At 42.0% G+C, this 10,331-nt stretch overlaps 1 protein-coding gene across 1 annotated transcript in view; it reads right to left on the bottom strand.

Moving 5' to 3' along the window:
• LOC102193924 (carnitine O-palmitoyltransferase 1, liver isoform-like) overlaps positions 1-10,331 on the bottom strand; it is a 56,274-nt gene that overhangs the window by 27,743 nt on the left and 18,200 nt on the right. Inside the window, exons 4-11 of the mRNA XM_005750999.1 lie at positions 8,244-8,421; positions 7,277-7,378; positions 7,013-7,150; positions 5,429-5,506; positions 5,020-5,127; positions 2,846-2,933; positions 2,255-2,450; positions 400-588 (exon numbers count right to left, since the gene is read on the bottom strand). Of these exons, the coding sequence (XP_005751056.1) occupies positions 400-588; positions 2,255-2,450; positions 2,846-2,933; positions 5,020-5,127; positions 5,429-5,506; positions 7,013-7,150; positions 7,277-7,378; positions 8,244-8,421 (1,077 nt within the window). The remainder of the gene's footprint in view (positions 1-399; positions 589-2,254; positions 2,451-2,845; positions 2,934-5,019; positions 5,128-5,428; positions 5,507-7,012; positions 7,151-7,276; positions 7,379-8,243; positions 8,422-10,331) is intronic.

Genomic DNA, 10,331 nt, shown 5'->3' with positions numbered 1-10,331 from the left:
TGAAGTACTTGTTTGGAGTAACATGGTACTTTCAGGTCTTTACAATAAGATGGACCACGATTAGCCAAGATCTTAAATGCATGGAGATAAAGATCATTTTTCCTATGTGGAAAACATCAGCATCACATTACATCATTCTTACATGGACGGACTATGAAGCGATCAGTTGCCACAGGATTCCAGAGCATTCCCTTGGGTATGTATTCTACTCGAAGTGGTGATGTGATGAAGTATCTTTTGTCTCCATGATGAACCAAATAATGCTACAAATCTACCTTCACTTTCCAATTTTTATACAATGCTTACTGCAGTTAGGCTCTTGAAGGCACCAAACACTGTTTTAAATATACCAGATCCATAAAACCCCTCCCCACACAGGTTCCTTAGTGACCTCCTCACCTGTCATAACATTTCCCATGAAGCAGAGACTTGGCGTAGCTGTCCAAGTTCCCCTCTGGGTCATCTCCCCTCATGCCTTGCTCCTCATCATCCAAGGTTACAAAGAAGGCCGCCCTCTCAATGATATCCAGCGATCTCTTGTTGACCCCAGAGCTGAAGTACTGCTTCCTCATCTGAGCCCAAGGGATTCTGGGAGGAGATGACATATATATATTATAAATCATTGCTTTGCTCACGGGTCTGTACTCACAGTCAGCAAGTCTTTTTGCACAATTGTCCTAAAACAAAGTACTAAAAGAGCCTCGGAAGTGGAGAAAGTTCACAGAAGGCTCAACTCAGCGGAAACTGCAGACGCTCCATAACAATCATGAGAAAACGTACTTCACTAAACACTGCATCCTTCTCAAGTACTTAGTCCACTCTAAGATAACTTAAGACAATCTGAAAACTCACAAAACATCAAACTATTGTTCCCATCAAGCAGACTGAAGCTTCCAACAAGGTTTCCACACAGTCAAAGACATCAGCATGTGCTGCAAATGTCAAAATCAGATGACAGTTCTTGGACAAAAGCCCAGTGATGTTTTCTAAGATCTCGTACTGTGTCCGATTTGCTGGTCGGCTCACTACTTTAGTAATACACACAGCTTGACGGACGGGCCATTAATGCAAAGGCTCATTGGACTGTTCCTGCTATGCACGTCAGTGGCACTTTTCACACTTTGTTTGCTTTAAGCCATGCATAATGTGCAGGCAGCACAATATCCAGACTGTAGTTCTGATGTCATTTCCATCTTTTTGTAAATTATGCACAATACTGATCATACCAGAAAACAAACCAGCACGAGACTAGTAACAGGATGGGAGCGCCTGCTAAAGACACCCAGTCTTAAACAGATTTAACCAACACAACAATATTTAGCTTTAATCACAACAGGGAATCCTGAAGAGAGGGAGACGTGCATATATGCCAAGTCTTAATGGCCTTTGGAGAAAAGTGCAATTGAAAGTTAAATCATGTGAGCTTATCAAAGAAAATCAGTATGCATAGATTTCTATCAGTGAGGGCATTAAGAAACAACACACTGACATGTGGGTGTTTCGTGTGGGTTTTTTTCCACAAAGGCAAACAGTTCACCAGCACACTTATTTCTCATGATTGCCAGCACAAACACACATAGGCTATTATTTTATTACTACCTGTAATTTATTGCAGATTACTTGTATTTGCTTAATTGTTTACTAAATGTTTGAGGTGTTAAATAAACCAAAATGGAGCAAAATATGCGTGCGTGCGAGAAGGGGGGGGGGGCGAACATTTTTCTTGTAAAACAAGGGGGGCCCAGCAAAAAAGTTTGGGAACCTCTGGTATAGCTAATATGTATCAGTAAAGAGCTCTGATTAGTATATTATGGTGCCATCCAGTGGTCGCGCTGTAGCTGCCTCTGAGCAACCTGCTAAATATAAAGACAGCAGGTTCAAACAGCTTTATACAAACTTGCTGTGTTTCAGTAAAGAAATAAAAAAATTTAATTATTTTATTTTAATGAAAGAAAATAGTTTATTTTAACCTTAAAAGGTTTATTCAGTTTTAAAGAACCTCTTATCAATAAACCTTAAATACAGACTAGAACCTGTTCATATTTCTCCCAAATATTTCAGTTAGTCAAGTTAGAAAATGTATTAAAATTGCCTACTATAGCCTGTATATAAAAAGGGATAAAAAGGCATGTGACGTCACCCGCTTTTCCCCGACATTTAGAAAATTCCAACAGCACCACACTGTGCCATGTCAAGTTTTTGGAGCCAGTAGTAAGCATATCAGGATGATAGGGGGCTGCCACTTTGTACGCACCTGTCTCCAGCAGTGAGAGCTCCTAGCTTCTCCTCTCCAGGAAGCGGGGGTGAAGCGTCATCCAGGATTCTCTGGATCTGGTCTTCAATCTCCCTGGGGGACAGCAGGCGGCCTGCCCGGTACACCCACAGGCGAAAATAGCGCCCCCTGTGGTACACTGCTACAAACTCGCTGTCTAGCCAGTGCTGGAGCACATCTGTGAAAAAGAGTAGGGCCGTGGCATATTATACAGTCTGCAACAACAATAAGATATAACCATGAGATGTGTTTACATTGCCTAAAGTGTGTAAAAAGACAAGCCCGGGCATGTCTGAGTGTAAGAGCGCATCAGCCTCCGATGATAATTTAGTACCTGATAATGAACTTCAATACCATACTTCAATAATGCTACTTCAATATCCTCATATCCTGAATATCCGGCTTCAGGTAACAGAAATAGAATGAGCATATAATAGAAGAACAGCAATCAATAGAATTTAGCAGAGAAACAGCTTCCCTTATTAAAGACACTGAGCGAGAGAAATACAACTGCAACAATCAAAGTGCATGTTTATGTGCTGCATCTACTCTGAGTGTGTGTGAGTTTGTTACCAGTCTCGACTCCTGGTGTGCGCGTTGTGTTGAACATCCTCTCACACTGAGCAGCACACAGGGGGATGACGGTACCCGGAACGCGGCTCTACAGCACAAACACACAAACACACTGGCTATTTTCCATTTGTTTTAGATGGACATTAGACCCTTAGATAACACAACCCATTGTTATTTGAATCAATGGAAATCAGCAGCCACACAACAGCCACTGACCACTAAATACAGCCTACACAGATGGCTGCACCCTTCCGTTGCTCTCGCTTTAAAGGGGAGCTGTAAAAAAGCAAGGTGGGTAGTAGACAGACGATTTTGGAGCACACCAAAGGTTCTGCAGTACCTCAGGAAACAAGAGTCACTGCCAGAATAAACTGACTATCAAAGGCATGTGCACCCATATTACACAATGGGCTGTGGACTACCTTCCAAAATTAATGATAAGTTTAGGACTTTTTACTCTCAACATTACACCTTCCTGCAGGAAAGCACCTTAATGGATAACTTTAACCCTTTAAGACCCACCATAGAACCAAGTCTGCCAGAGCATAGCGTTATATTTTTACATGTAAACTGATCTCCTGCTATTTTAAAGTGGAGGTTAGTATAGTCATACACTGGTGCCCTTCCATCCACAGGAAACAACTCACTTTTATATAGGTTGAGCTTGTATCCTGAAAACTGACCAAACTGGTGAAATTCAATTCAATTTTTATTAACAATTCAATCAGAGAACAGATGGGTTTGGCTGTTGGAGGAGTGCTTTACTGAGCTGTAGGTCCTAAAAGAATAAATGCCTTTTTACATGCCAGCCCAGCAATTTCCTTCATCACCACGAAGGAAAACAGTCTGTGTGTGTCCGAGTTCGGTTATTTTTTGTGTCACAGGTTAACCTGCTTATACAGAGACCCCCAGTATGGGCTACTCCAGAGCCTTTTCAACAGAGCTAGAAACGACAGGGAGCAGGCGCATCTAGTACACGTAGAGGTGCCGCAAAACCCCACAGAGCTCAGCAGCCAGCGCAACATATTCTGGATCCTTGGCTTTTAGTTAGCAGTTAGCAGCTGTTTCTGCTGTGAAGGGGCCTTTATGTTTTTGTGTGTTTGTTTTATTTTGTTCTGCTTTGTCCTGTTGTACTTGCAATGGCGTTTGTTGTTTCTGTTTCTTGTTTTTGTACTTGTCCTGAGGGATAGGGCTACTATGTGGTATGGGTAGGGGGGTAAACTGCTTAACGCAATTACAAGATATGCGAGTGTGTCATTATTCTGTTATTTCTGTTCCTTCCTGTCCCATGCAAAGCCACCTGGGTCAGCTGGAAGACTGTTTACTTAGCCTGGCTGGGACAAGGACACTCTCTCAGCTAAACTCAGGATACACACAAGCATGTGCTGTCTACACCGGCTCTCCCTCACCCTTTACTCACCCCTGTTGCTTATCTTGTGTGTCTGTGGTGTACTGACAGTCATGTGCTTTTTGTGCTGGGGTGTTTTTTTCTGTTCTCAAACTGTTCTCCCATTAGGAGCTCAGTCTGAGTGGAGGTTTTTCGCCCTCCTCTCACCTCATGTTGTGTATTTTCGTTGTTTTTTTCCCACCAGTCTCTCTCTCGACATGTCTCCCTAATGTAATGTTTGTGTAAAGTATGTTTGGTCATAGGGTTTCTTTGCATGTGTCATTTAGCATGCTGCCTGCTGTAACCCATAATTTCCTTCGGGATTAAAGTATTTCTGATTCTGATTCAGTTCAAACAGTCATTGTGAAACCTACTTGTTTGTTGTGTAACAATTCTGTGTGCATCTGTTTTTCTTTGTTACTTCAATTTAATAAAAATATCTTTGAGAAAAAAAACTATTGTCTTTTATTCTGATCAGTCCAATTACATCTGAGACCATGTGTTTAAAAGCAATGCCACAATATTAATGCAATATTTCCATTGAATCCCTCTGTATTAAAACTGAATCTGAACTTTGAATACATTCTGGTCAACATAATAAAACAGGAGCTCATCATTTCAGCCTGAGAGACACCGACCTTTTTAAGATTACTGATGCAAACTTCTGACAGTGGCAGGTATCATCAGAAATTTTATTTTTATTAATTTTAAAAACAAACAGCGCAACAGACGCAGACCCACTCCATCGCATTATTTTTCCAATCTGCAGAAATGTGTGCAGCCTCACCGGCTTCAGTTCCTCCCGGTTCACCTTGCGGCGGTAGAGCAGCAGGGCAGTGATCGTGTTCCCTGCCCTGGCCGCCTGCACTGAGGTTGGTGTCACGTACAGAAAATCCTGGAAGGACCACACAAGGGATAGATTTAAATAAAAGACGACTATCAGAAGATTTTTGATTTAGAACCAGAGGAAGGAGAATGAAATGTTGGATGATTCCCTCGTCTCTCTAAAAACACAGCCAACAAGATAAGGCTAAAAGGTTGAGCTGGACTGACAGGAAGCTCGGGTTTAAAAATGACAACAGGATATGAGGTGTAGATTTAAGCAAGTAAAGAAAATAAAACATTCTGACCTTAATATAACTCCTAACCTTAGCTCAGAATGTAAACATGTAATTGTATAAAGAAGCAGTGGTTACCATTCCATAGTAGTTACTGTTGACCATTATGGGACCTCGGCTCCTTAAATAGACGTATTCCTCCCACCAGTCACTCACCTAGAGCCAAAACAGGAATCTAAAGTCTTTGTTCTTTTCAAACCAGGAGCACAAAGCATGAGGATTAAAAATTGCAAAATGTATTGCTTTACAGTTGCAAGCTTTATAAGAAAACTTGCAAATAAAAAGGGATAAATTACATTATGCATCAGCTGTGTCAGTAAGGGCACACTGACCGTGCACCACAGAGCAGTGACTCAAACCTGTAACAGTCAAACTCAGCACCCGAACAAGACGCAGCTGCTCAAGTTTAAAAAGTTCAAACACCAGGACGTGAGGACGTATTGTAGTGATAACAGAGGTCGTGACGATTTACAAGGAGGACAACAACAACAATTTGCTTTTTAAATAAGTACTGCGTCACTTCTGTCAGTTGTCACTCACAGATTACAGAGCTGGCAAAAGAACGTTTACTCAAGTCAAAGTTTACTGTGCCCAAACGTTTGTCTGAAGTACTTTCATTAATAAAAATGCAAATACTGAACTTATGCGTTACAGTTCTCCCTCGCTATATCGCGGTTCACCTTTCGCAGATTTTTATTTATTTATTTTTTAAATATAGCACATTGTGTTCTGCGTCCTGATTGGCTGTAGATCATTGTCAAACAATCTCGTGCCATGTTTCCTGTACAGTAAAGAATGCGTTCAGCTTGTCAAATTCACATAAATCTTGGATCGCCAGCAGTGTGACTGTAAGTGCAGTACTGTATGTTTATAAGCTTTCTCCCCAACAAACACAACAATGTTGATGAAACGTTGCCACCTGCGTGGTTTGAACTTTGAGAGTTTAAACAAGAGAGAAAAGTGTGAAAGTATATAAAGTGTGTAGGGAGGGGTTTACAGCCTTAAAACATTATAATAATTGTAAAAAAGAAAGTTGGCTACTTCGCAGATTTCACCTATCGTGGGTTATTTTTAAAACATAACCCCGGTGATGAATGAGGGACCGCTGTATATGCTTTAAATAATCATTAAGAAGATGCTATACTTTTCTGCACTACCAGGCGAGCACAGGAAACATTTGTGGCACCTTCACATTAATATGAAGGCTGTGAAGCGACTCACTGTGAGCGACACAAAGTGTTTGTCAAAACTGCAGCAGAACCACCACAAACACATTTAACTCATTCAAAGCTCAGAGCCGGAAGCTTCAGGATCAAAGCAGCTAAATGATGTCCTGTGACCTGGTGAAGTTGTTATATAAACCTGCTGCACCTGCTCTGGCAAGGTTAAAAAAAAAAAAAAAAGCAGCCATGCACAAATTCATTTTCATGAAATTATTGGGGAAATTGTAAAGTTTAGTAATTTGTTTAATTATAAAAATGATATTATGCACTGAAGAAGATTGGTTTTTGTTTGTATACAGAGTCAATTCATTTAGTTTGGACAAAGGTCAGCGTGTGTTGCCCTTGAGCATGAGTAACTCAGGGTTAGTCAATGACCCATACACCCTCCTGTACCCCTCGCTGTCAGCTGCACTGGGTGTACTTCCTGCTGAATACCTACATAGTTGGTGGCCCACAGAGCTTTAAGTTTCAGGTAGCGTTGGAGGCGGTTCCCCAGATTCGACTCAAACTCATTGGCCAGGTCTGACATGCGTTTAAACTCCGGGTCCGTCAGCAGAGGGCGCACCGACTCCAAGTACTGATAACGGCAAACATTCAGGCAGCGTTAATCTGATTCTTGAACACAAGATGATAAGGATAAGGATGGGGAGAGAAAACAAACTTAAATGTGCCACCATGTGTTCAGGTGTATGTTCACGCTCACCCTGCTCACGGTGTCTTGGATGGCTGGAACGGGGAGGTGAGGTAGAGACGACTGATAGCTGTACAGCAAAGGCTTCCTGCTTGACAGCAACCTCACCAGAGGCTGAAAGAAACAGAGGTCAAAGAGGGGAGACAGTTTTAGACGGTCATTACAGACAGCGTGCTTTCAATAAGAAAATGTAATCTTATCCCTAAAAGAGATTTTCTATCTTTTACAACAAAAACCCTCAGTCTTTGACTATTAGAGAGGGCTGGGTGCGATCTTTATCACAGGAGGAGGTTTAATGACAATGAAAATAAAGTTTCTTTAAAGTAAAGCTCCCTTTCAAAGTTCTCTTCCAGCTAGGAGGCAGATACTGCTCCGATCCAAGACTGAAAAACTGGAGCTGTTTATTTAATCATCATGATTTTCAAAACCAGACTCCATGGACCAATCCTCCAAGATCAGATGAACATTTCTACTTCCAAGCAAAACTCACGCTTAAGTGAGTATTAAGTGTTGCTGTAAATCATCACCAGCAGTAGTTGAATTTTATCTCCCAGTCAGGGCTCTGCAGGCTTGACAGTGTGTGCTGCCATCTACTGTAGATAACAGACGAGCTCAGAAGCTCGAACAAGCCCCACTTAAAAGGAATTAAACTACAAGAATGAGGCAAAGCAAACAATCCAGTGAGACTGTTACTCTTTCAAATCAGAGAAACATGTTTAAAACAGCTTTACATCATTTCATGTTTGCAGCATTTTTGGACGTGTTATGTGCTTGAAAAGAAAAAACCCACACAACACTATAACATGGAACCATTCAGCCTAAAAATAATCAATGTGCTTTTGGTTCATGTTATCCAACATATTACATATTACATATTACACAGTCCAGGAAAAAATTAATGCAATAACTCCTCGAGTCCAACACACGCACACAGCAGCCTCTGGAGGAAGCTGTGGGACCGAGCAGGAACGTGGCTTACCACCCAGACTTTGGTGGTGTTAGACATCCGGCCGTGCTTTTCAAACATCCACTGGTGGTAGGACAGCAGCAGTTTGAGGCAGAACCTGAGGGCGAGGATGAGGGAGAGCCACAGCAGAGTGCTGAAGACCAGCGCTGACACCATAGTCTGGCCCTGGGCACTGAGGGACATGTGGAGACTGCACAGAGGGAGTGAGATCGCTTTAATGATGCGAGCAGCTACAAGGAAACTTTTTCAATAGACAATAAATAATACAATCTGCAGGAAGCTGGGAGGAACAGTCTTGATAAATGACCTTTTTAAGAGATGTCCCACTGCTCTGTTTGTTACTTTAACAGAGCAGTGGGACATCTCCCATATCTGATAAAATAACTAAAAAAGACAATTTTTGTAATTTTGCCTCTACACACCACCACGGTAATTTACAGCCATATTTATCGGCAACACTCAGAGTCCAGTCCAGAGAGGCTCAGATACAACCAGACAACTGCCTGGTAATCAGTTTCAAATGTGAGGTAATAAGCAGTATTATCTGATTACAGCTACACTAAACACCGATCGGAAGTATTTTTATCTACAGCTAAGAACTGATGCAAAAATAGACTTCAGTGTTAGTGACCAAGACAGCAGCTTTTAGATTCCAGTGGCTCCAAAAACTGCTGCCTTTGACAGGTTGACACAAAATTATAGAATAAATAAATCAATCTGTTCTTGATAAATGCAGTTCTCCCCGAATAATCTGTTACTTTAGCAAAACTGAGAAAGTGTGCATTTCACTCACATAGCTCATGTTTAATCTCATCGTGAGGCTTCTGACAGTATAAAAATACAACAGCAACACCTAGCGGGCCACTGAGGAAGTGAACTGTGCATAGTATTAAAAACAATAAGATGTTAGGATATTAGATTGCATTTAAAAAGTAATAAACTCATAATGAAGGCAACAAGCATGGGCAGTTCAGTTTTTTTCTGTAGTCTAGTACTGCACTAGTACAGCTTGGTAATCAGGAAAGTGAGTTTTGACTCTCCTGAGAAACCTCGGTTCCTAGCGTTCAGGTGGATGTAACTGAGACACGCCACCTACCTATCAGCTGTTGGCGAAGACACTTGCTGACGGCAGCGGTCGTCCCCAGCAGGACAGTGCACCCCACCACACCACAAAACTAGTCAGGAACATGACAAACGGTCCGAGATGTTGGCCCGGTCTCCAAACTCCCCAGATCCCAATCCGAGCCAGGATGTTTGAAAAACAAGCCCAATCACGGAGGCCCAACCCTACAACCCCAGGAACCCAATGTCTCCATTCCCCCTGGAGTCCCACGTCCATGCCCCGACGGGCCAGAGCAGTGTTGGCACCATGAGAGGGGACCTACATAATATTAGACAGGTGGATTTAATGTGGTGGATGATGAATGTGTGCACTGGTGATTGAGTCATGTGATCACCCTTACACTCATGTTGGTTTCAGTTCATTCATGTCACATGTTCAGCTACAGTCATTATAATGAATGTCACTGTTCACTTTCACCATGCCCTCTATCCTGCCAGTTACATCCATCTGTTTATTAACCTTGCTGTCTGAAATGACTCAGAACATCATGAAGGCAACAGGTGCAGTCAGTGAATCAGTGATGCTTTATGCAAGGATATAAAGCTACAGTTAGTAGTCAGGCTGGTAGGAAGTAGAGGAAAGTTCAGGTTTAAGCACCACACCCACAATCCTCTGTACTGACTCATCTTGTTAACATGCTGAAAAACCTGCTATATATGTATACACAACTCCAGCCCTCCTCACTGTAAGGCCTTAGAGTGCTGCTGCACCTTTAAGGAGGAAAAACTCACACACTTGGAAACACTTCAACTGGACACATAATTCCAGTCCTAGTTATCACAGCAGTTATTGTCATATGGTCCCCATGAGATGTTTTTAATAAAATGTTTCAGGTTTCTGAGTCGCCGCAGCATCAGTGCTGTCACCATTAGCAGCAAGACAGCACAGGGACATGAGTGAAACTGTGGGCAAATACAGTGTGCAGAAATAAAAGCTACTAAGCAATAGGGGTGGGGAAAAAAATCGATACTGTGTAG

Source organism: Pundamilia nyererei, unplaced genomic scaffold, assembly GCF_000239375.1.
Source record: "Pundamilia nyererei isolate P.nyererei 1_Seehausen unplaced genomic scaffold, PunNye1.0 scaffold00295, whole genome shotgun sequence".
Lineage (NCBI taxonomy): Eukaryota > Metazoa > Chordata > Actinopteri > Cichliformes > Cichlidae > Pundamilia > Pundamilia nyererei.
This window is presented reverse-complemented; position numbering and strand designations above follow the sequence as displayed.